The sequence below is a fragment of the Archocentrus centrarchus genome, unplaced genomic scaffold (assembly GCF_007364275.1).
Source record: "Archocentrus centrarchus isolate MPI-CPG fArcCen1 unplaced genomic scaffold, fArcCen1 scaffold_26_ctg1, whole genome shotgun sequence".
In the NCBI taxonomy this organism is placed as follows: Eukaryota; Metazoa; Chordata; class Actinopteri; order Cichliformes; family Cichlidae; genus Archocentrus; species Archocentrus centrarchus.
In genome coordinates this window covers 98631-125318 of record NW_022060256.1, presented here as the reverse complement: position 1 = coordinate 125318, position 26688 = coordinate 98631, and the positions used below count along the sequence as shown (strand labels likewise).

The window sequence follows — 26688 nt, the reverse complement described above, 5'->3', positions numbered from 1 at the left end:
ACTAGCATTAACACTAAGTCAGATTGGGCTGATGTTAAGAAACCAACTTTAAAAAACTGGAATTAAAAGCTAGCTTTAAGATTGGCTAACATCTTGGGGCAGCTCCATTAGACTCCATGATAACCCCCCCACAATGCCTCGTATTGAACAGAAAGGGAACACGATAGTTTAGAGGCTGGCCACGATGTTTACTCTTCTGTCTTCTCCCTTCCTTCACAGAAAACCGAAACCTTCTGCTGCGTCACAGCCTCTGGTGCCTCAAAGACCTGCGCCCACGCCACCTGTTTAACCAATTGGGGGCCTTCTAACTACACCTGGATGATGCTCCTCCCTCTCCTCCTCTTCAAACCCTTCCCAGCAACCTCAGAACTAGTTCCATAGCAACAGCCAGAAGTGATTCTGCAGTCACAGCGGCTGCCAGCCATCCGGACTACCACGTGGACCGTCCTCGCAGTGAAGTGGACCCAGTTGTACTGGACTGGGAACTCTGCAGAACGTATGGGAACCCAGGAGGACCGAACTGCAGTCACTGCTGTTCTTTGCAGTATTTCTTTCTTTTCTTTGTCAGGTCACACATCATCTGCTCTGTAACCACATCAGCCAGTCAGAGTTCCCATAAAAGCCCGCTGTCTTCTGATTGGTTGAGGAGACCTGTTAAAAATACTTTTCAGTTTTTTGACCTTTAAAATGTAGTATTTACTCTGATTGGTCGGTTTCTAGTCTCGGGGGTGGAGCCTGCACCTGTCTTTTTGTCTCTAAGTGAAAGCACTAATAGCACCACCCCTCTGCTCAGCACTGTTTTTGGAATGTAACACACCCTTCTGTGGCTTCGTGCGGGTGCGTTTGGTTTGCACTACGTGGCTCGCCCTGCGTTCAGCTCCCTCTTGCTACAGAACTGTAAAATCTCGATATGCAACAGCGTCTGAGCGTGTAGCTCCTCGGGTTTTAGTTCCTCTCCTCAGGCATGTGCAGTAGGTCGGCGTCTCTGGGGGGAACGTGCGCTCGCTAAAGGAAGTCGCTTCAATAATTCTCATATCTGGGATGTTCGGTATGTCTTCGGGAGCTTCTGTCCAGAGAGAATAAGTCTGAGCTTCCAAAATATTCTGGGAAATGTAGGCAGTCACACTTAGTGCAGGCCCATCCAAAGCAGATGAATCCAACATGGAGGATATTCCTGATCCTTATTTAGAACTTAAATGATCAGAAATCAGAGAAAAAAATACTTCAAAACTAGACTGAAAATCTGTCTTATTGCTTCCTTCAGTGTCAGGAACACCGTGACAATCACTACGTCTGCAGGATCGTTTCAAACTGGAGCTGCTGGGAGATACGTCAGCTGCTTTTAAATTAAAATACGAACACATTTGGGCTCAAACAGAACAGCAGTACCTACCTGTTGCTGCTGAAGCGCCTTCCAAGATATTTAATTTCTTTTTGCCTTTTTTTTTTTAGAATAATAACGTACTCATTCCTCATAGTTATTATAGGTATGGTTAAAGTGGCCCCACTCCCTCTAAAAGCTCAGACTGAATGGGGCTTTTTCTGTTGATTTTTCAACTGAAAGCTTTTTCCAGATCCAGATTTTTCTTCCCAGAGGGGGAAAAATCCATGAGTATTTTAAATATGAAATGTGCCCGGCAGAGGCTGAACTTTAGCATAAATATAAATCCAAGAGTTAAATTTGTGTTTAACCTGCCAAACATCCCAGACTGAAGGTGTGCGACAGTGTTTTTGGTGTCTGAAGGTGGAAGAAAATCCTTTAAACTCTGCGCACTTATGTCCCGAGAGCGTCTATGCTTCCTGTCCTGAACGAGCAGCGATCGCGCTGAACTTCTCACACGTTCAGTACGCTTCAAACCAGGGATTTTTACACCGCCGACCGAACCAAATGTTTCTGTTTTGCAGCTGATGAACCTGGATGCACTGTGCTGTGTACACCACTTTGGTATTTTACCTGCTTTAGTGTCTTTTTTTATTATTTTGTTGTTTTTGCACAGAAACCGAGGTCTCCACTGAGGATTACGGATAGTCACTTATAGGGCTAATTTAGTGCCATTCGACTGTTTTCATGCCATAGTCAGCACTGAATTCCTGAGTGAGGAGTCTCACAGGTTATTTAAAGAACCAAGTGCAGCTGAAGCTTCAGGTTACACTCAGCTGCTGACACTTCTGTGGAAGGGAAACCTATTCTTGTCATTTCCACCTCTGTAGTTTTACTCATTTATCCTCATTTATCTGATGTAGTCCCCCGGCCAGCTGTCAGAAAGATTCACATCAGAGCTTAAAGTTAGCTGATGGAACTCCTTTTACCGTCATTTATTTGAAACTTTGGCCACGTTAAATATGAACATTATAATATTGTAAAGTCGTGAAAGGCAAGCCTGGCCAGTCAGCCGCCTTAAGCCAACTTTAAGACTTTTAAGCTGTCCAACAGCAAAGCTGGTGGTTCAGTTCTGACGTTCAAATGGAGAAAAAAAAAAGCTTTTTAAAGTTTTATTCTGGGGCAAAGTCAGCAAAGATGGGCTTCTATGTCAAAGGACCTGCGATGAACAAAAAGGTCCCTTTAGAGGCCAAACCAGCCTGGAGATGATCATAAAAATCTCCTCATTGGGGTTGCATTCATGTTGAACCTGTGTGGTCAGAATCATTTTCTGTTATTATGAATGATTTTATATCTTTTTGCTTTTCACCTGTAATCTGCGGCAGTACTGAACATTTCACCTGAGCTTCATGTCATTATTAAACATTGCTTTGTGGTATGGAAGCCACCATGCTGACTGACAATGATTCTCATGATTCGATGATTCTGATCTCTGACCTGTTGGAGCTGATGGACAGAGGCGTGACGTCAGCCTCCCGTTTCCTCTTGGACACCTTCAGGTGATCGCGGCAGGTGGAACTCGAGCTCGAGCTGCTTGTGTGAAAACGAAACCTGGAAGAATAAACGTCCTTCAGCTGAACCCGATAATTTAATGAACTTTATTCATACAGATTGTGATTGTGATTGTGTTGGTTTGGAGACTTAATAAAGGTGCACAGAAACGTTCACAGTGTTCAGGCTCCTGTTTGTGTTGAGGAAACGTGCATTCAGAATCAGAATCAGAAGGTTTTTATTGCCATATGGGTGAACAGGTTCACAGCATTGGGAAATTGCTGCGGTACTTCGTGCTTACATAAAAAACAAATAAGTATAAAAACTATAAGACAATATACAAGTATACAAATTACAAATATACAGAGATATTAGAACTATAACTATAACACAATATTACAAAAATTACAAAATATACAGTGCAGAGAATAATTAAAAGATAAAAGAATATAAACCATAGTCCAGTAATATATACATCAGTGCAGACATACAGGTGCCTAAACATAGGGTCATCAGCGTTTGTGGAGGGTGGTGGTAACAGTCTTAGGGTTATTGTTCATGAGTCCAACAGCAGAGGGGAAGAAACTGTTCTTATGGCGGGAGGTTCTGGTCCGAATGGACCGTAGCCTCCTGCCTGAGGGGAGAGGGTCAAAAAGTCTGTGCCCAGGGTGAGAGTGGTCGGCTGTGATCCGACCTGCACGCCCCAGTGTCCTGGAGGTGTACAGGTCCTGGAGAGATGGGAGGTTACAGCCAATCACCTTCTCAGCAGAGTGCACAATGCTCTGTAGTCTTTGTTTGTCCCTAGTGGTGGCTCCAGCGTACCACACAGTGATGGAGGAGGTAAGGATGGACTCGATGATGGCAGTATAGAACTGCACCATGGTCCTTGCTGGCAAGTTGAATTTCTTCAACTCACAATTCACAATTCAAAGCCTAATTTTTACACTTTTGATAAATCTAAACATATAAAAAAATTTTTTATATGTTTTAATTTTATTATTATGTATATATTTTTTAGTTAAAAAATTAAGATTAAAAAAAAAAAGTTTAATATTTACATGTTTTAAGGCCCAGATGAATTTGTCATGAACCCTGAACTTTGTTTATTTATAAAAACAGTGTTATTACTATCATTTCAGTTTCCGAGTGCTATGGATATTTAAAGTATAATTTACCGCTGAGAGACTTTTTAAATCAAACATCTGAAAAAGTTAAAAGTTTTTTTTCGGTTTGTGTAAACTTTACTGCGCGGCTACGCCCCTTTCGCTGTACGCGATGACGTCAGCGCGGGCCCGCTCCCGTGCTCAGCGCCTAGAGCTGTCATCATTTTACCGGGAGAAGCGAAGGACATCCGGAGACCGGCCGAGAGGAACCCGTCGCACCGCTTCTGGAGGTCAGTACCGATGCTCTAGGGATGGAGGGGTACGGGGGTGTGAGCGAGGTCGCGTTGTGCTCTGCGGACCCGCTCTGGGTTGAAGTCTCGGGGATTCGGGGAAAATAAGACCCGTCCGGAGGAATGTGAGGCATCGCTGTTAGCCTGCTAGCCGCGTGCTAGCGGCTGCAGCCATTTAAAGGATGCGTTAGAGTGCGGCCGCCCATTAAACGCCTCCAGAAGCCGAAGGAAAGCTTCTACTGAAGGTAAACAAGCACGGAAACCTGATCAGCACCGCCGCCCGAGTGCGCTAACAGCAGTTAATGGAAGGTAGAGGCGTTTCGGTGAAGCTAATGAGCTAATTACATAATGTAAGGCGTTAGCATTGATGCTAAGCGTTTGCGCATAGTGAGAGCCGCTCCAGGTGGCTCGGACTCCACCATACTTCATTAAACATTCAAAAAAACGCAATTTTACGATGTTTGGGGAACACGGAGGCATTTTCGGGAACTCATGACTCGTGAAAGGACACAGTGATTGACTGTGCGCCTGGCCAATAGCGATGTTTGGCTTTCGCATAGGCGGCCAATCAGAAAGCGCGGTAGGCAGGTTGTGGGCGGGTCCAGGCAGGGTCGAGGGGAAGGAGAGCTGGCTGGGAGTGGAGCCCGAACAAGGTCAAAACAAAGCGGATAGACCCGCTGGGAGGCCGCGAGGGGGCCAGCAGGGGACCCCGCGACCCCGTAGGACCCACGACACGGTTCCGGTTATCGCACTGGAAAGGGTTTTGAGAACTTTCACAACCTGTTCTTTGTTCAGAGAAGCAGGCTTTTCAGACTTACCCCAGTTTTCTGTCAGATCCGGCGTGACACGCCTGTTATGCACAGATCCCTGTGCGGGATAGACGCAGGTTTCATGAGTTACACGTCAATGTTTGCATGCCAGCACGATTAAAGGAATTGATAGGATTGGAGGACAGTTTGGTGCCACTTCTTGGTTCCCACAACACAGAAGACCCTTCTCGTATCTCACGTAACTAAACACAAGAGATCTGGGACTTGTTCTGAAGAAAAAACCCCAACATTGTAATCAGAATACTTTCGATTAGTTTAGTTTCATTTTGTCAGGCATAAAATCTATTTTTGTTTATCAGAAGGTCAAAGACTAGAGGTGCGGACTCTTTGCTCAGCTATACTGTGTTTACATTCGTAATTCCCCCATTTTGAACAGGACAGGCCCTGCTGATCACGCAGGCCTTCTTTTAGGGCTATTTTGTGGTGGAGCACCTATACTTTGCTCCTGGGTAGTTTTTGTTTGAGATAAGAGCTCTACAACCACCAATCACAGGCTGCCGGCCAATCAGATCACCGGAAAACAGCGTCACCATTCCTGGAAGATCGTCCAGACCTCTGTGCAGCAGGCCGAGGGTCTGAAGGTTTATCTGAAGAAACTTTGTTCCCGAGTTTGCACTGACCTTATGTCAGATAGCTATATCCGAGTTCAGTTTTTACATTTATTCTTTCCTCTCAGCACATTTAATGGAACAGCGATTATAATCCATCAGATCCTGCCAGATTTAATCACACATGTGACATAACTACAAGTCTAAGGAGTCTCACTGCTCAAGATGAGTCTGTAAATAAAAAACCTTCATGTATTTAACTCCATTGTGTCATTCTTTCAAAGGATATAGTAATAATTTCAGTTACACTTGTGGTCAGAAGTTTCCTTCTCTTCACAATGAACTTGAATGTCGTGGTAATTTGAGCCTTTTAATGATTTCTTTAATCTGTTCTTTTTCCAGGGTGGAAGTACAGCACACGTCTTTAATGATGTTAACAAAACAAGACCTGGGTGCACAAGTTTAAATTTATTTTGGATTGTCTATAATCTACACAGGCTCAAAAATATACATACACCCCCCAACTAATATTTGGTTTAATGTTTGTTAGCAAGGTGCACCATGACCATGACTGAAGAAGAGGGGTTAACTCTATCTCTTCTTCTCTCAGTGGACTGACGTGGACGTCTGACTGCTTCCTGTCCTGGGACTGACCCGCTTTTACCTCCTCCACTCGTTCTGAGGTCGAGGACGTCGGCACCATTGGACCGACCACCACCGCCGTGTGTGTGATACTTTAAGGACTGCTCATGCATCGTTTAAGGACTTGTGCGGCGCGATTGCGTCCGCTCACCGCCTCACAGGCGGCTCAGACTTTTGGCCCGCAGCGGCCAATCACAGGCACCTCCACTGGTGGCAAAAGGACGTTTCAGCCAATCCGGTGCTACACGGCACCGGTGGCCTCTGAGCCATTCCTAAATGGGACAAGCTCCAACTACGTGGAGGAGATGTACTACGCCTGGTTGGAGAACCCCAAGAGTGTACACAAGGTAAGGAGCAGTGGAGCCCCTGCAGGCGTGGAGGGGCAGTGCAGTACAAAGGGCATCCATCAGTTTGTTGTTACTGCTGACTTCACACATACACTCACGCTAAAAAAAAAAAACACCTCCAAAAACCTCTTAGAAAGAAGTCTAACTGTAATTTTACTGGAAGATAAAAACTGTGTGTAGCCAGTCAAAAGTTAAAGGTTTTGGTGATTTTGACCCAATAATAAGTCTCTAAAAGCTTCTTTTTTTTTTTTTTTTTCCTTTGAAGGTATCCTTCTCCCTGTAACAGATAATCTGCTTTAATTTTGGTCACTATCCCAAAGGCAGGGTCAGCCCCTCAGTTCATCCTCTGACTGAAACAGGCTGCTGTAGCACCTCCTTAAGGAGGACAGGACAGTCTCAATATAATTTTCACCAAGTTATGTGCCACTACCTTCAGCACTCTAGCGCCACCAATGGGGCAAAGTTAGACTTTCCTTTGCAACGGTAACTTGTGACCCATGTGGTCAATTTTTGGAGATTAAGATACCGTTGGAATCCTTGGATCTAGCCAAGTTCAACACACCCTATGATGTCATTTTCCACCTTATTGGAATTTATGGAACTCCTTCAAGGGTTTTCACAGGTCACAAAGTTTGTCAGTCTGGAAAAAACTGTGTGAAAGTGAGTGCTGAGAACAGCCTAAAGCTCCGAAACTTTGGTCAAATGTGGCAGGAATTGAGGGATTATTGTCAGCTCTAACGAGGAAACCATGAACCCTTTTTATTTAGTTACAAACATGTCCTGGTTTGCTGTGGTGCACGCCGAGCAACGACTGTGTCCATGCTTCCGTGAATACTCGCCATCATTTTTCCAAGAAAACAAAACCACATATTTGGTTTCAGTGTCATAAAGATCCAGTGTGCTCGCGTCCCCACCCTTCATGTCAGTCGCCCCATTTGTGTTAAATATGTTGCTCATATTTCTGGTCAGCTGATTCAGCTTTCAGCTGAATCATGAAAACACTCATTCTGTGAAATGTTAGTGAGAGACGCTTCCACAGATTTAGTCTGCATTTGTGCTGAGTTTTTTTTTTTGTTTTGTTTTTTTTTTAATGAATTCTTGAATATTATAATGTTTGTACATTTCTCATCTGCACATATTAACTTTGTGGCAGGATCGGTGTAATCAGCCACCTCTCTCAGACTCCTCCAGGATGTTCTGCAGTTGGCAGTCCTGGTTCTGTTCTGTGTAGCGGTTCAGGAACCAGTTCTCCACCTGCTGCAGGTTCTGTTTAGAATGACCCTCCAGAACAACCAGGACTATCCAGGACATCCAGCTGCAGACCAACATGGTGGAGCTGGAGTCTGACCACAGGAGAAGCAGCTGAAAAATATCAAGCACATCTGGACCATGAAACAGGAAGAATGATGGTTCGCTGGTTAGCAGTGACAAAACTCTTCCAGAATAAGAGTGAGGATAGTTTTTGTTAGTAAATTCCTCGTTGACGGCTTTGATCTGTCAAATGCTAAAATGACACATCCACATAAAGCCTGTGTGGAGAACAGTGGTGTGTGTTTGTTTATAGTTGTAAGGAGTTGACTTCTTTACAGCCGTAATGAAATATACAGTACTGAGCAAAAGTTTTGAGCCACCCCTGGTTTTCTTTTTACTTTTTAAAGTGCTTTTTGGCTCTTTGTTTCTAGCAGCCTATCACAAAAACATGATTGTTCCATTTCTTGATCCTATTAAAAAGTGCTTTTAGCACTTTTTAATAAGACCTGAATCAGAGTTCTGCGTCAGTCCTACATGCATAACCAGAAATCCCCCCACTCTGCGCTGTAACATACAACTTAAACTGATGTGCGCCTCTCGAGAAATGTAACTACACATCTACAAAGATTGTTATTACTAATTGCAATGCCTACAAACTGTGCCGAGTCAAGTCGAGCCGTGCTGAGTAGGTACTAATGATAAATGCGGCATAATTCAGGTCTAACAGTTCACCATCGCTCAATTAGCAAGTGGGTGCAGCATTTAGTGTTTAACCCCCACTGAATGCACTGGGCTTTTTTCTGGCTAGAACCTTGATCTGAACCTTCAGCTGATCCATTTACTGTTCACTGAAGCCTCATCAGAAATGGTTTCAGTGGAAGAGCGGCTGTCAGGAAGCCATTCTTAAGGAAGTGGTACAGGGAGGAAAGGCTGACACAATAATGTTAGATTCAACTCATTGTCATTGTGCTGTGCGCGCACAATGAAATGATCGTTCCAGATCACTCATCCAGAGATGAGCATCTGCGGTCATGCAGCCAGAGACCGGCGCTACCGTTAGGCAATGTGGTTTAAGTGTCTTGCCCAAGGATGCAGCGCAGGGACAGGGGCTTGAACCGGCAACCCTCCGGCTGCATGGCGAATGCCTACCCACTGCACCACTGCCACTATAATAACTGTACTTAAAAGCAGCAGCAGCAGGTCTGATTGGCTGGGGTAGTGCTAAAAACTCTTTGAGCCCATGTGATCACATCCTCTTCAAAAGTAACAGCTGTTTTAAAAAGAAAAAAGTAACAGCTGTGAGCATGACGTCACTCAAAAAAGCACTCCAGGAGGTCATTTTAAAAGTCAGAAATAATGGAGCCTATCCCAGCTGCCATAGGGTGAGAGGCGGGGTACACCTGGACAGGTCAGTAGTCTGTCGCAGGGCTAACACAGAGACAACCACTGAAGGTTTAACAAACCCTTCAATAGTCTCAGCAGCATTATCTAACAAATGAGTCCAAAGCTGGCAGAAAGCAGCCGCAGTTCAGAGTTATGTAATGATTATTATGGTTCTGTATTATTCATCTTCACACAGGCTCTGGGTTCATGAAGGTGACACGGCTTTCTCTCTCTGTTGGAACACATTTTAACCGAGCACTAAAGGACATTCAGCTAATTATAACTTCCAGAAGCTTTAGCCACATGACAGACCTACTTCAGGGTCCACAGCTTGAGGCCATCCACCTTCAATCAGCTCGTCCTGCGTCAGATTCTGCAGCTTTAACGAGCGCAAATGAGCCTGAAACATGGTTTGTTGATCTCATTAACAAAGGCTGACGTGAAATAGGAAGTTCTTTTATTGAAGGCCTTAAACTAAACACAGACCTGAGAATCAGTGGTCAGAGCTTCAGTATGGACTTTCAGTTTGATCAGGTGTTAACACGACTTTCACTGCATCAGCTCGGAGCTGCACCCACGCAATTTTGACTGTGAACGCAAGGAATGACTGTGAAAACGCACACACGGTAAATCCTGCAGCGAAGTCTGCGTGTGGGTCATGTTACATGTCACAGTTGTTACATAACGACCTGATGGAGTGACCTTGCTGTTATTAGCTGTGCCTACTAGCTGGACCCAGGACGTAAACTTCACTCCAGAGCGGGCCAGGCCACGTTTCCTTTCAGAGTGTCTGACTGACTCAGAGTATTTGAGGTGCAACAGAAAGAGCTGAAATATGTTCAAATCCATGCATGCTGATGGATCTGCAGATTGTTTAAAACCAGTCAGGATCACTGTTCCAAAATGCTGCACATCTCCTGATTCAGCAGTCTGTAGGACCTCCTTCAGCAGCAACACATTGGAGTGAGGATTTCCTGTGTGACTTCATCAGTGTGGAGGAATTTTGGCCCACTCTTTTTTACAGCGTTGGGTTCATTGAGGTCTGCAGACATTAATTTATGCCCAGCACAGCAGTTCAGTTGGTTCGAGGTCTTTGGGTAAAATAAAAGCCTGCATCAGTATTCATTTTAATATTCACAGACAAATGATGCGCATATTCATGAACCTAAATTAATTCAGGTAATTTTGTGTTCAAGCCTGTATACCTGAGTGTTTTTACAGCACACACCAGCAACAATAAGCAGAGAAAAGCTCTGCTCATGTTTAATATAGTCGCGTTTTTATAGCTAACATCAGATGAGAAATACTTGGCAGAAATACTCAGTGGCAGAAACATGCTTCCATACATATCAGTCTGTCCAGATAGGAAGCAGAAACCACTGTGGATCCATTTCACCTGCACAGGTGCCCCGGAATAACAACCAACCTCCCACAGACCCCTGCTGGTCTCACCAGTATGTCACAGATGACTGACACACTGACAGTAGGACCCAACCAATGGTCATAATACAAATGATAAACAGCAATAAACTAAAGATGAAACATCACAGTTTAAATGAGCTCGAGTCATAAATGAAACAAATGTATAATAAAACACATTAAGATGAAATAAGATCAAAGACAGAAACGTAACAGGATGTAATGTGCAGTAATGAGTGGATTTAATCAGTGAATAAAAAGCTGGATATAAATTAAACAGCTTTAAAATGAGTTATGTGGCATAAAAGAGCAGATTGGATACAAGCGAGAAGCTAAAAAGGTGAGAAATGAAGACTCAATCTGAAGAGGAAGGCGTTTTCGTTCAGACGATGCTGAAATCAGCCTCTCCTGCAGCTGTACACAATGCAGCATTTCTTCCTGGGACTCAGATGTTTGTGTGATTCATGAGAGATTCAGAGCGCTCTGACACAACGCCACCTGAAGTCATGATGGTGAAACGCTTTCATTAAGAAATGTCGTTCTCCCTGTTGTCACCTTTCTTCTTTCTGCTTTTTCTCTTCCCCTTTTCTCCTGAAGTCAGCAGACCGTTAAATGTCACCACCCTCCAGAGGTGGGAAGTAACGAAGTACAAATACTTCGTTACTGTACTTAAGTAGATTTTTTAGGTATCTGTACTTTACTTGAGTATTTATTTTTCTCAGTACTTTTTACTTTTACTCCCTACATTTTTACACAAGTATCTGTACTTTCTACTTCTTACATTTTCAAACAGACTCGTTACTTTTTAACACGTCAGGGAGAAGCTTGCATTTCCAGTCAGTGCGCAGTCAAACAAACGATCTGAGGCTAAACGGAGGAATAATAACAGATAAGAGACAATCGTACTGGCGTATCCTCCATCCCCGGGGCTTATCGGGTACAAAGAGATTAAATACGTAAACCCATATAATTAATGTCTCATTTATAGCCCTATAATCAGGGGTTACAGCGGGCCGGACCGAGTCCGTAAGTTGCGCTGCGGCACATAAACAGCTTAGCTAGCGCTACAGAAGAGGAGCGAGCATGAAGGGAGTAACGTGTGGCAGGTAAATGCAACGTTTCTAAATGCTCAACAAATATCAGCAAACACACAAAGTGTGTGCAGTTTGTCACACAGTGTGTCTGCTAGCTAAAAGAAGAGCTGCTGTATTTACAGGGAGAGCAAAGAGAGAGAAGTTCACTCAGAGATGGAGAAAGAGGACAGGAGAGGAAGAAGAGAGGTTAGAATTAAAGGTAAGGAGTGCAAAACAAACTGAGTTTGTTTTGCACTCCTGACTTCGTGTAATTCAAATATTGTACGAAAATACTGCAGTTTAGTGTGTGATAAACAGGTTAGCTTATTGTACTGTATTTACAGTAAAGCTCTGTGTTGGTGCACAGAGGCTGTGTTCGTGGTCAGAGTTACAGGTTACATCAGTGCAGCAGAGATGAGTCTGAATCAAAGCTGCTGATGCTGAGATTCATTCACTGAATCCAACATTTCTACAGCCTGTATGCTGTCAGTGTAGGGGATGGAGATCAGCTCAGATAGCTGTGAAATACTGGGTTACATCTTTGTGAATTCAGTTCATCCACACAGAGCAGTAAACCTCGGAGCAGCAGCAGCAGGTCAGCTGATCACAGCCTGCACACCAACATCATTTACTGCAGCTCACAATAGAAAGTTGTGATTCTTCTCCCCATGCAGAGCCACTACAGCTGATCTTAGGGTTCCTCCACCTTCTGAATCCCACTGTAACCCCTGAGTATCCTCATGTTTGTGTTTAGGTGGAGACACAGTCACCCTCTACTATGAGAATAGAGCTGTGTTTAAATTGCCTTTCACAGTTTGTGTCCTACATAACAGATTCAAGCTGAGTGCATTCATTAGGATTAAAATTTAGACTAGAATAACATTTGTGTTCTTATGTTTATTTTATATAATTACAATAATATATAATAATGAGGTTTGTTTAGCTTTACACAAAAATAGCAGGTAGAAATGTCTGCCAAAGAACTACTTTTACTTTCTTACTTTGAGTACATTTCAGAGCCTGTACTTTTTTACTTTTACTTAAGTAAAGAAGTTGAACCAGTACTTCGACTTTTACCAAAGTATTTTTGAACACAAGTACTTGTACTTCTACTTAAGTACAGAATGTCAGTACTTTTGCCACCTCTGCCACCCTCGCTAGTCAGCACCACAAATACGACTCAGTTATACTCAGTGTTCATGTTCGTACAGCGCTGGTTAGCTGTTCTGATGCCACCCACCGCAGCACATTATTCCCTTTTATTCATTCAGCACGTATAAAAAACAGTAGACATCGACCTGAAGTGCTTTCAGTCCAGTAAGACAGGTTAGCCTTCAAAAATATAGACACAGCACATCATAGGTTCGAATCTGGATCTAACCTATGAGAGCACACACCTCAGCATATTCAAATCTTTTCCTTCATCCTCTTTGTCACTTTTTCCTGTCCTGCAGTCGTGGGATGTGTTTTTCCGGAATGCCAATGCTGGTGCTCCTCCCGGCGCCGCCTACCAGTCTCCTCTGGCTCTGTCTGCGGCGTCGAGTCTCGTCGCCCCTCAGCTCTCCTCTCTGGTCGGCGCTCAGCCCAACGTAGAGAAGCTGGTGGAGGATCACCTGGCTGTCCAATCGCTCATCAGGGCTTACCAGGTACACCCAAACACACACCTGAGCACAGGCAGACCCAGGAACCCATCAGTATGGAATGTGTATTCTCACTAAAGGTCCTACAAAGAGTTTCATATCATTGTTTTGTGCCACAGAGCGTCTTAGGTGACCTTCCTCACTATTGCTCTGAAGCCTTTGTGCTGCAGGAGGCAGTTTAGAGTTTACAGCTGAGCTGATGTGATCATAACAAAGTTTTTCAAATGATTAATGATCCTTCTGACTTGATAAACTGATTGGGTGATGTGGCATTAGATCCCAGGGGTGAAACTGGTCCTCTGTGTGCCTACAGACGTACTCATTAATGATCAGTAAATCCATCAACCTTAGCTGATATCTCTGAAATGTCTGATTATTTAAAAACTGTTTTCCCCCTGATTTTTTTTTTTTTGTCAGTGACCTCTGACCTTTGAGCAGTCATGCGTGTTTGTACTAACAGAGTGAAATCTGTGCTGTGTGGGTTCATGTTTAAAGTGAAGTCTAATCCATCTTCACTTGCTTATTGATTGCTGTTTGTTGATGAAAATGTCTGTGTGGTTAGTTCAGGTCTTCACAGGTCACACAAACCCACCCTGATCAATAATCTATGATCAGAATTGGGGATTCTCAGAGCTGAGTGCAGAAAGCTTTCAGTCCACAGTTTCTCTTTTTTATTCTTCTCTATTTGTTATTATTATTATTAATCTCTGTCTCTCTTCCACAGCTCTTACAAAGCGCCGGGAGGTGACTGTGTGTAAATAAATTTGAATTGAATTCTCTCTGAAGAAATAAAAAGATTTCCACAGATGTTGAGGTCGTGTTGCTCTGACTGACGTTTTGTGCAGCCGGGTATGTTCTCTTTGGACCCGCTGACTTTGATTCAAGTGTCTCTGTGGTCATGCGAACACTCCCACCTCTGCTGTAATGGGGTAGGAAGGTCAGGGTCAGTCGACCTGTTTCTGTGGATGTTGAGGGATTTTCCAGACTCAGAATGATTCTTCGGTGCAAGGCAGCCCACATTGGAAGACTGCTCCACACACAGTGAAGACATTGAGTCTGTGTTACCTTATAGCAGGGGTCGGCAACCTGTAATCTGGAAAGAGCCATTTGAACCCGGTTTCCACGAAAAACAAAACAGCGAGAGCCGCAAATAGTAGCGGAAGCCGGTAGCGGCTACCGCGAGTGAGGCATATATTGAGAAATGAAAATAAATAAATAGATAAATAAAATGATTTTATTTTAATATTTCAAGATCACAATAATGTTCCAATTTAAAACTACAACAAAAACCAAACTGACAAAAATAAAATGCCCTTCAATTGGATACTTATAATTTACTTCCACAAGCCGCACAGAGCCGCAGATTAAGCCTGAATGAGCTGTTGGTTTTTCAAACCATCTTATAAAGGAAAATAGATTGATCATACATGAGTAAATAAAAGACGAATCAACAAAATTATTAAATTTGGTTTTAATTTTTCTTTGGCAAAAACCCTCCAATCATAGATGTTTCTGCAGAGGTCATGTGCCCAAGCCGAGACGGCAGATGTTTTTCACATTTTAGGAACCAATTATTAACTGAATATCCAGATGGTCTAATTTTTGGGTAGAGCCATAGACTGTGTCCTGTTTTGAAGCATTTTCGCTGTCTTTGCGATTCAAAGTTCTTAGAATTTGGCCGACCCCTGACCTTTGCGTTTCTGAATTTGTTTCCAGGCAGCCAGACATTTTTAGATGATTCATGTACAGATTAAAGCACTGAAACATTTGCCCAAAACTGTGGCTTTAGGTCAGGCCCCGCTCTTTATTTGGGGGGATAAATAACCAAAAAAATGTGGTTTAAAAAAAATCGTTTGACCACAGTCCTGATCGTTTAAAGAATGCTCCATGATTCTGATCTACTTCTGTTCACTCACTAGCTGAAACATGTGCAAGCATTACAGCTTTCATCAGACTGCCGTCCTTGAACTCTCGAGCAATCAAATTAATTTATTTCAGTATTAAAATAATCACCCTGAATTATATATTACAGTGTGCTCGTATCATTGGATTGGAATGAACTGGTGACGTTGTAAAACTTTATTCCGCTGAAGTCGGCATACTCAGGCTGTCTTTGTATTTGTAACAGACCAATGGGCCAGTTCCTCTAAAGAGCTTTGAAAGTTATGAGAATGACAAACTCATGATGGGAAATATTACCCTGCAGCAGCTCCATGTGGCTTTCAGGACAGGAAGATACAACCTGGGTGTAATAATTATTGCGCCATTTCCACAGAGACTCTGCAGATGTGTTAACAGGGAATACAACAGACTGGATTACAGTCAATGATCCTTTAAAAAGTCTCAATCTGGACTTTACTCAGCTGTGATGACCTGTGAGGACCTGAACCTGCTGTTGTGGTAACTGCGTGAATGTGTGTATATATGTGTGTGTGTGTGTTCAGGTGATGGGTCATCACAATGCCCATCTGGACCCGCTGGGAATCAGCTGTGTGAATTTTGATGACGCTCCAGTGAATGCTGGATTCCAGGATGTCGGTGAGAGCGCCACAACTAAACCACCAAACAAACCATGTTGTTAACATTGCTTTTCCTTCCCACCCACCCACCCACCCTCCCTCTCTCCTCTTCCTCTTCCTCTCTGCTCCTATAACGCTTCCTATTTTTCTAATATTTTAATATTCCTCCTTTTCTGATTTCTTCCCTCCATCCTGCTTCTCATCTGCTTGGCTTTTCACATCCTCTGTCGGTTATTTGATTGCATCTCCTCCTCCTCCTCCTTCATTTCATTTCACCCTGCCCTCCTCCTCCTCCTCCCTACCCCGGGTGGGCTCTGCTGTTGTCACTTCCCGTAGATCCGAGGGCACCATGTGGCCCAGTTGGACCCTCTTGGCATCATGGACGCTGATCTGGACTCGTGTGTCCCCACTGACATTATCACCTCCTCCGACAAGCTGGGTGAGGAGCTGAACCTCCGAAATCGACCTCCTCTTCGTCTGTTTGTTGCTGTTGCTCTGCCTTGCAGGCCAGCTCCTCCTCATAGTCTGGGGAGTTTTCTGAAACTTACTTATACACCAGAAGAGTTTCTTCTGGTGTATAAGTAAGTTTTTTTTTTTTTGTTTTTTTTTATAGAATTCTGAACTGTTTCAAGATTTTATTTCTTGGTCTAAAACTGAATCGCTCTTCATCATCTAACCTTTCAGGACCTTCATATCTGTGATGAATGGTCCTGAAAATTAACCTCACATGAATTCAGTGTTTCCCACAGCGACTGAACAGCTGCCAAACCGTCCATGAGAGCAGAAAAAGACATAACATCAACAAACTCGTTCATTCTGTTTAAAAAGTAAATCTTTATATTTATGTTCTGTAATTTAACCCCAAACATAGAAATAAATCTTTAAAAAAAAAATCAAATCATATTCACTTTCTGGGAGTGACTTTGATTTCACTTTGAAGATTATTTTAAAAATACCTCAAATCATTTTATTTCCTGTTGTGGGACTTTAGAAAAAACCCTACAGTCTGCTCAGTCTTTTTTTTTTTTTTTTTTGGCCACAGCGGCTTTTTGTTGACAGTGTAGAGACAGGAAATGGGGGAAAGACAAGCAGGCAAATCAGCAACAGGCGGGGACTCAAACCTGCGCCGCCCTCACCGCAAAGCGGCATATGCATGTGGTCACCTGCTCCACCACTGAGACACCCGAGTGCCCTTCTCACACTTATTTTGAAAGGATTGTTGCTGTTAACCAGCCAGTCTCATGTCCACTTACCTGCAGGGTAGTACATGAGCCAAGGTGTTAGAAAAAGGCACGGGTCATTACAATTATTGGCTCTGGGTGAAACCGCTGAGAGACTTCACTGCATTCTATTAAGTGATCTGTTGAGGTCATCTGAAGAAAGGTGTGAATGGGGCTTCAGGCACCTGGGAAGGGAGCTCAGGACAGCGTTGTAAACGGGGGAAGGTTGGTGTCGTTATCCACCACCTCTGTTCAGTGATGGTTGTTCACAGTAGACATAGATTTCTTCTTTGGCTCCTCGTTCAAACCATCTGTCTTCCTGGTTCAAAATGTGAATGTTGGCATCCTCAAAGAGTGACATTTGACCTTTAGGTGCAGATGTACAGCTGAGTCTTGTCCTGTAGAAGTGGGTCTTCTATGTTGTGCCATGCATATGTCAAGAGTCTGTTTGGTTTCTCAAATATAGAGATCCAAGCACTCCTCACTGCACAGCATTCACTATGTTGCTTATCTTGTGTTTGGGATGGACCAGTTTTTGCCTCAGTGTGACTTGGTTTGAAGTATACTGGGATGTCATGCTTGGAGAAACTTCACCTAAGTTTCTCTGACAAACCTGCCGCGTAAGGCAGCCCACGGCACATCCATGCTGTTCTCTGTAGAAACCCTCCTCATATTTGAAATATGCTGTGGTAGGGCAGAAGTCTAACAGTGCAAATCTGATCTGGGGTTAAGCTGGTTCTCTTTTGTAAGGAGCTGTCTCCCTGTAGTCATTTTCTGATTACAGCAAGACAGACCAGTACCTACTCTTTGACTCCCACCACCCACTGGAACACAAACTTGGGGTGACCGGGACCCTGCAACACCAGAAAACTTTCCCTCTAAAGCAGAAGGGAAACAAAAGGAACACACATGTAAAAAAGACCTTTAAAAACATGAAGATGCACAAGAAAGAGTGTCAGACACCAACTCCAAGGCAAAAACTGGTTCATCCCAAAGACAAAACTCCTAAACACAAGATAAGCAACATCGTGTATGCTGGGCAAGACTCAGCTGTACATCTGCACCTAAATGTCAAAGGTCGCTCTTTCCAGGATGCCAATGTTCACATTTTGGGCCAGGATGGTTTGAAAGAGGAATCAAGGAAGCCATCTGTGTCCACTGTGAACAACCACTGCTGAGCAGAGGAGGTGGATAAGGTCACCAACTTTCCCCCATCTACAATGCTATCATGAGCTCCCTTCCCAGGCGCCTCAACCCTCACTCACACCTTTCTTCAGGTGACCTCAACAGGTCACTTGATAGAGTGGGGCAAAGTCCTACAGTGGTTTCACCCAAAACCACTGTAACGACCCACGCCTTTAATCACACCTTGGCGCATGTGATTATCCACATGAGCAATAGTGAATACTGGTGTTCACAGTAGTGAGGTCAATGAACAGCTCCTGGCTTTTCAGGCTGGTTGTTTCTGCAAAACTGACAAAACTAAAGACGTCCTGTGTATTTGTATTCTGGTTAGTATGATGAGCAGACTAATGTATAATTATTATTAGAATTTATTAAACCCAAAAGTATGATACTGTAAAACCCATTAAATTATGACACACGTTCTGCTGGGTCATACAAATTTAAACGGGAGAGAAAAGCAAATAAACGTGAAAATAAAAGGATTAAAAAAAAATCCCCACCAAAACCCCCCAAAAGCTATTTTTAGTACCACTTTAGTACTTCATCTGTTTTACCATTCATGACACGTCTCAAATCAAAGGTTTATTTGTCCATCTCACAAACATCAGACATCCCATCAACCGCCAGCGTGAGCCATTAGAGGAACCCATCAGCTGTGGAGGTTTCTCATCCAAATATGAGATTTAAAAACATGTTTAATTTGCTTCTAAAAAAAAACCCAAAAAACTTTTCTCTGAGTGTTGTCCAGTAGTTTAAAAATCCTGAGGTATTTAAAAATTCTTAGTAATGGTTTGTAGTTTCAGTCTCTCCAGTAGTGAGTTGTGTCTGTTTGACTGTTGATGTATCCGAGGACATTTTTCCTTCAGTCTGTGGGAAACACTGAACATAATGGGAATCTTTACCTAATCCTGACTTTGTCAGTTTAAAACCTGGATGATTTCTTGAGACCTGGGACATGTGAATAATAACCCTGATTACTATGTTGAGGGTATTTTTAACAAAGGGGAACTGCCCTTTTTCCCAACGTGATGAAGTTGCCGCAGAGGAATGAAAGCTTCCTCAGAGCCTCGCTAGAAACCCTCCTGATTTGGTGTGGATTCAGGAGGACCTGCACACATAGACCACATTTTGACTGATGAGGTGCCGGTGCTCGTGCCAGTGCTGGTGCCGGTTCCAATGAACCGGTGAACCGCTTAAGAACAGGCCTGTGTTTTATGTATGAGTGTGGGTGGGTCCTCGTCTGGAAACGGAAGCCGAAGAGCACAAATGTGGGAGAACACGCTCCCCTTTTGCAAACTCTTTCTTGTGCTGTGAACACATTTTACGGTCCAAACGAAACTACTGCAGCATCTGTGTGCAGCACAGAGGTAAACACAGACAACGATAACAAGCAAGACGACAAGTACGCACTTTGTGTCCTTTTATCTGTGATATGAACTGATACAAAGCAGTAAGTTCAGCCTTAGGGCCCAAACTAAGTCACAGTCGTGAAAATCGCTTCTCTTGTGTAATACACACCATGCAGTGAACTAGCAGTAGAAAACTTTACGTTGAAGTGGCAGAGTCTGGCCTTTCTGCCACTTGCGTCACATATTCTTGGTTCCCGAGCAGCTAGCTGAATAGTTGAATCCGTTTTTCGGCCGAGCAGCGAGTGGGTTCACGGTAGAAAAAAAAATGCTGAACGGTTCGTGCACTGGGCACCGGCACCCAATCAGTGGAAAAAGGGCCATATAAGAGACAGGCCTGCAGATGACCTGCTTCTACTGCCTCAGATCTCATGTTCAGACTTAAAACTCCTCTCTGAATATTTCGTCCTCCTGCATGTTTGCTTAATAAAAAACACTCAGTAGTTGCTGAAGCAGCTGCTTCCTTTGAGTTTATTTAGAAACGTTCCTGATCGACTCGTCAGCAAACACTGAGAAATGGTCAAACATCTCATTCTAATATCTTAGAACCAACTGTAACTGCTGCTGGACTTTAAGAAAATAAAACAGGATTGCTTAAACGGATTAATCCACACTAATGATGCCGCAGGATGGAGGTTTTGGCCTGCTCAGCTGCTCTCATGGTTTTTGTCTCAAGATGTTGGCGCTTCCGGTTTATCCAGCCACCATCTGAGCCAAGATTTCCATTTCCGTCTGATAAATTGAAGAGGTTGCTTGCTGTTGCCCGGTGCACTGAAACCCTCCTTATGATTGGTTTGGTTGTTAGCAGTTTGTGTGGAAGATGCTGAGTGTAATTAGCTGCAAAATGTTCATCCAGCTGTTTTTTTTGTACGGATGGCTTCCAGCCATTTGTTGCGTTGTCCCAAATTTTTATAGACATGCTGCTGCCGTCAAATTCAAACATTTTTCTTAAAATGAAACATTTGATATGTTTCCTGTGTTCTATTGTGAATAAAATATGCGTTAATGAGATTTGGAAATCATTGCATTCAGTTTTACATATGTTTTACACAGCAGTGCAGCGTTTTTGGAACTGCGTTTGGGCTTTTTGGTTTCAGCAGTAAGGCCAAGCTTTTACTTTGAAGGCCAGTGTTGTTCATTTGTAGTTTGCGACTGCAGTGATCTGCTAGTGACCAAAGCAGTCGCAGCTGTGTACCTCTGTAAACCCAGCAGCCTATGGTTACCATGCAGGCAGCTGCCAAAGGGCCTGTATGACTGAGGCTTTACCTGCCAACAGAGTCGGTTCATATGTGATTGGTCAGTATCACTCGGACTACAAACAGAAACTAAAAGGCCTCCAGTTCAGAAACCTCAGTCAGGACTTGATTTGAAAAATTTTGGATGTAAATTTAATGTCTAAAGATCCTCCCTTTTACATTTCCTGTAGTTAAGTGTCCGAACTCTGACGATCCTACGTCAGCCGGAAGAAGGTGTGAACAGCTAAAGTCCATTTCCTTTGGTCGTCCTACACCATCAACCGATGATAATAGTTTTTATGATGCATGACGGTGATAACTCAGTCTCAGCATTGAAATGAGTTAGCACACTAACTCCAGGAACCCCCTTAATGGTTGTTTATGGATATTTGAGGCAGAAAGTCACACTTAAAATTAATTTATTGTTCTGTATTGAATCTGTGTAGACCCTACAATGTACCTCAGTGTACAGGTTATGGGGTACCTGTGGTGTAGATTTAACACAAAAGGATAAATCCACTGTTGGGCAACACCAAACGTTCTCTGCATGTGAAGCAGTGTTAATTTTGACAGCAAATTTAATTTAGTTTTAGTCATCTGAATAGTTTTAGTTTTAATCTAGTCTTAGTTGACGAATTAGTCGACTAAATCTACAGTTGATTTAGTCGACTAAAATATAACACAACAAAATTAAACATTTATTAAAAGTTATGGAATATTATTAATAATACTAACATTAGCGTTTCACCTGCTTCCCACACACCTGATCATTAACACCACCTTACTGAGATAATCCGAGCGTTTTACAGCAGGACGCTCTGAAAGGTACAGGGCAGTGTTCAGGACTAAGATTATAAAGGCTAATCCACCGCGGTGTGGAGATTTTCTCTAAACACAAACTGGGAAAAACACTTTACCCTGCATGACATTAAAATGCTGACCTTTGCATGGAGATCTGGGTGACTGGTTTGCAGATGATGTTTAATATTTGTCGTGTTTTTACCCGAGATAGTCGCCCCACATGGTTTACACATCGTTTTGTTTGTCACAACGTCAAAGGACAAATGTGTCCATACATCGGCTCTTCTCTTTCTCCCTGCTGACATTGTTTACATCACTTATTTATATCGGAAGTAACAACAAATCACAGGCTAGTTTGGTCTTCCCGGGTTTAGAGCAAATTTGTGCAACTGTGCATTTGATTGGATGTTTTCCTAAATTGTCCCGCCCGGTCACAAAATAAGGTACGTTCTGATTGGATGTTGTCCCCGCCAATTATTTTTGGCTCGTTTTCATTCGTTGATGAAAGTGTCAGTTAATTTCCTCATCGTTTTTATCCTTTTAAGTAGTTTTAATTTAGTTATCGTCTCATTTTCAGCATGGAGAAAAAGGGTCATTGATGAAAACATTTTGTCAACGAAATTAACACTGATGTGAAGGCGGCAGAATGCTAAGAAACACTCGTTTGTTAACACATTTATGAGCTGAAGGAAGCGTGATCTGATTTAAACACATTTCCGTCACAGCTACCTTAAATTACACCCGTGTGACTGTGACTTAGTTCTTCATTCACGTACGTGTTCAAAGAGATGAGTCTGAACATGAGATGTGATAGTGACGAAGATCATCACAGTAAATCTCTTCTGAGGATGAAGAGGCCTCACAAAGTCAGCAAACATCACTTTGACAAATGCTTTTTTTATACAGACAGAGCAGTGGATGAAGTCGTGTGGGAGTTTTAGTCGGTGTTTACGGCTGATGGGGCTGCTGAGCTGTGAGCTTGTGGCCTGAAGCAGGAAGCTGCTGCTGTAGTTACCGCCTGCTGGGTGGAGCTGAGTCCACAGCTTTTAGTCTGAGTCAGAAGTTCCCACAAAGCAGACATTTTTGTTAGTGTCTACTTTAAACCTGCCGAAATTATGCAATTTAAGGAGCTGTCATTTGACATCATTTTCACAAACAGTGACAGTCTGAAGTCTAACTTTCAGCTGAGGAGCATCTCAAAGCTCTGCTCAGTCTTGCTCTGAGGAAAGTTCAAAAATGTTTGACAAGATGGTTAAAATAATGTCAGTCCAGATTCCAGGTGTGTGCCATCAAACCACCAGATAAAGCTGTACATCCTGTTTGTCTGACTGATGTGAATATTTAGGAGCTGCTGTGTCACTGCGCTCTGAATGCCGCCAACGGCTGATTCATGCGTCGCTTTGGCTGTAATCTGGGTTTGAATCAGAAAACATCAAAGAATCGAAGGCGTGTGGCTTTGCCTTGCTGTCTGCCGCTGAAATAAAAACCCTGAAACACTTCAACGTAAGCATTGTTCAGCTCCTGAAACTCTCACCGTGACTCTGCCCACCTTGGACACCTCCATCAGGTTCATGAGGCAGAAATGAAGCAGAGAAACAGGGAGAGTGGCCGCTGTGTGGCTCTGATGCGTCTCTTTGAGGCTCCACTCTGCTGTGTGCCGTGTTCAGTTTGTTGTGGTAGTGCCACAGAAAGCAGTCCCGTCCGAGGGTGACCTGAATGGCTTGAATCTTTAGTGTGGGACAGCTGTGGTGACACTGTTTGAGCTCAGCATGGTGTTAAGTGCATCTCTCTGTCTCCACCGCTTCAGTCCAAAATCATCATCTTCACTGAATCGGGGTTTCGATTTAACGGCGGTGGAGACAATGAGATGCTGGGGGCTCTGTTGAACCTGAAGGCTGTTGTGTTGGTGCTGGTGGTGTGAAATAGTTGTGGTGTTAGAGGGGGTTGTAGGTTTCTAATAATGTCCAGGTGTCTCTTCCCTTTGCTGCCCCCTGCTGGTGACCCATCCAGACGTGGCTGTGTTCAAGGAGAGGCTGCAAATCCTCACGATCGGAGGTATGAGAACCAACTCTGCTGTGAAGTCAGTAGTTCATCTTTAGAGGAATTTGTCTGCAATAGTTTGAAGGAAACATGCAGGAGCTTAAAGAAACAAACCCAGCTGAGAGCACGCTCCTGCGCTTCCGCAGAGGTTGCTGAGGATCAGCGGAGACAAATGCCGTCTTCTGATTTTCTGCAGGAGTTAAAGGATGTTTGGCTCCACAGTCGCCACAAACTGATTTTATTGAAACTAAAAGCATTTTAAAATATTCTGAGCTTCTGTATTTTGGTGTAAGCTGTCAACTTTTATTTTGTAGAAGCTAGAAGTGCAACAAGTTGGCCTTGGATCCCCACTCCAACCTGACACTCACCTGTACAGAAATTTACCTGCATGTGATTTTACTGTTAGGAAGAGGCGTGCAGTTTAAACACCCAGATAAATATAATCACACAGGACAAGACTTCTTCCATGAAGCCAAAAATAAACTAATCAATTCAGTTAAATTCAGTTTTATTTATATAGCGCCAAATCACAACAAACAGTGGCCTCAAGGTGCTTTATAGCCAGCATCTCACTGGTTCCTCCTCATCAGTCCATCCATACACTCAGTTTATCACATTTTTGTGGTGTTGTAGTTTCAATAAATGTAATTTATTAGCTCACAATCAGCTCTGCTCTGCTGGCATTGTTTGAGCTTAAAAAAAAATGAACACAGTGCAATAATGACACACCATCTAGAGTTTAGGTGTGATTAATTACTGGGAAACAGATATGTAAAACATAAAATAAAGTGGGCTTATAGGCCCTAATGAAGGTCCAAGAAGCTCTGTGCATTAACCTTCATTTACACACTTCAGAGACATAAAGTGACATCTTCAAAGATAGAAAACCTAATTTTGCATGCTGCCAGTTTTAGTTCTTACAAAGAAAATGTGAATCAGTCTTGCTCCCTGCAGCAGGATGCATAAAGCTTTAAATGGAGATACATTGAGCATTTCATCTGCCCTAAATGCCTGAGAGAATCTCAAGTCTTAGCCAGCTTAAGTTTAAACCCGCATTTTGGTGCAAAACTTATGTTTAAAGCAACAGAAAACCAGTGAAGAAGAACCTCTGCTCGCTGCCGAGTGGTGGTTGGGTGATCGTTCTTTACTCCTGTGGAAACGATTTCTGTGGCTGAACCACAGTGAAAGATTGCTCTCGGACCTTACAAACACCGTCTCCTCAGCCCCTCGAATGTCTTCAGTGTCTCCTGTGGTTTCTGCTCCTTTGTTAGCTGCTGCTAGCATCCCACTGCTGATCCCTGATAAAGGGGTTACCCCCCGTCTGTCAGAAAGTTCACTCTATGTCCGGAGATAATTTTTATCTGATCACAGGCTGATCTGACATTAAAACGCACGTTTTCTGGGTCTGAAAGTGCCAAAATCTGTTTGTTACACTCACCTCTGAATATACTGAATTATCTTTGGCAGGAAAACCTCTCAGTACCTCTCTTTAGTCTCCTTCTGAACTGCAGTTCCTCTCAGATGCAGATGTGTTCATATGAATTGGGAGACTTTATATATTTAGAACCTCCTATTAATAAAATCAGATGGTTGTTGTTGCTAGTCAGGCCCTCCCTGCTGGCAGAGGTCACTATAAGGCCTCGTTCGCTGTTTACGGAGGGAAATGAAGCCCAGGTTTTACATTTCCACTTCCACCTACGGCCCAGACTGGATTAATACTGAGTGAGGCTGAAAACTGAAGCACCAAAACTGCAGTTCCCATAAAGTCCAGCAGAGGCTGCAGCAGTGAGTCAGGCCCATAGACCTCCATGTTAAAACTTTCCAGCAGAAACAGACATGTTTACAGCCAGATACAGAAACTGCTTTGGTCTCTGTAGCGAATGTGGTTTTAACTCGCCTGTTTAAATAAAGTTTGCATTATCAGGCGCGTGGCCTCTCCGACTGACGGATGGTGACACAGGCGGCTGTAGCTGCTAGCTGACTGCTAGGCTTCACCTCAGCTAACTGGAGTTCCCGAACTGGATCTCTGGACCATGTTTCTGCTGTTGGAGCCTTTTGGAGCATTTTTAGTGCAGTTATCCGACCGATAATATGGCTGCTGTGTGCTTCATTGGATTAACAGAAGGCAGAGCTCCAGTTTTGCTAAGTGGGATTTTGTTGTTACAGATTTGCAGGAATCTGTGTGTGGGGGGGGAGGGGGATGGGCACAGATACAGTACCTGTCACACAGTCTGTGGATGCACCTTATCACCAGAATGCTAACAAAATGTGAGGTGTTGTCACAGTGGCTACTTCCGTGCATGGAAGCTCAGACTTCCACCTTAGGTCATTAATCTGTAAATATAATGCAGTGAATTGTGGGTCTGTAGTGTCTCTGAAACATCTGATATCTGAGAATGGTGATACTGGGTCAGCTTGGTTGGATCTTTTTGCTGCATATCTCAGGCTTGGTTTTTCTGTGGAAAAATAAAAGAGAAAAAAACGGATTTATCACCATTAGCTTGTTTAACGCGGAGCTGTAACTCTGATTATTTCTGACATTCTCGCTGTATTTTAAACTGGTTCATAGTTTGTTTTTCAATCAGACTCTCAGCAGGACTAATGCAACAGAGCAGGAAGGTGCTGTGCAGTCTGGAAACCTCCTGCTGTGGTAGCGTCCTGACAGTTTGTTCTCTGTGGATCAAACTGGTCTGAAGTCAGCTGTTACTGTCACACAGACCTGTTCAAAGGTCAGGAAAATGATTTAGAGCTGGAAATAACAGCTGAGGACTGAACTGAGGATACAGAGCCTTAATATTTCCAAAAGAGTGGGATGTAGAAGCAGATCTTTTAAAGTCTGTTATTATCCAGAGGTGCGGTTTTTGAAAAACATCTTCAACATGTT

At 43.3% G+C, this 26688-nt stretch overlaps 2 protein-coding genes across 6 annotated transcripts in view; both read left to right on the top strand.

Annotated features, from left to right (window-relative positions):
* LOC115775935 (disintegrin and metalloproteinase domain-containing protein 9) overlaps positions 1-3046 on the top strand; it is a 34307-nt gene extending 31261 nt beyond the window's left edge. For 2 of the 3 annotated variants that reach the window (XM_030723464.1, XM_030723462.1), the window contains one exon: positions 220-3046. In XM_030723464.1, coding sequence (XP_030579324.1) covers positions 220-289 — 70 coding nt within the window. In that variant the 3' untranslated portion in view covers positions 290-3046. The remainder of the gene's footprint in view (positions 1-219) is intronic. The other variant, XM_030723463.1, reaches the window with a different exon arrangement.
* Positions 3047-4148: 1102 nt separating this feature from the next.
* The window catches only part of LOC115775926 (2-oxoglutarate dehydrogenase, mitochondrial-like), a 39215-nt gene continuing 16675 nt past the window's right edge, over positions 4149-26688 (top strand). Inside the window, exons 1-5 of one of the 3 annotated variants that reach the window (XM_030723453.1) lie at positions 4149-4265; positions 6254-6632; positions 13213-13404; positions 16254-16356; positions 23775-23819. In XM_030723453.1, the coding sequence (XP_030579313.1) occupies positions 6393-6632; positions 13213-13404; positions 16254-16356; positions 23775-23819 (580 nt within the window). In that variant the 5' untranslated portion in view covers positions 4149-4265; positions 6254-6392. Of the gene's footprint in view, positions 4266-6253; positions 6633-13212; positions 13405-15917; positions 15937-16253; positions 16357-23774; positions 23820-26688 lie in introns of those variants that run through there. The other 2 variants (XM_030723451.1, XM_030723452.1) reach the window with 2 other exon arrangements.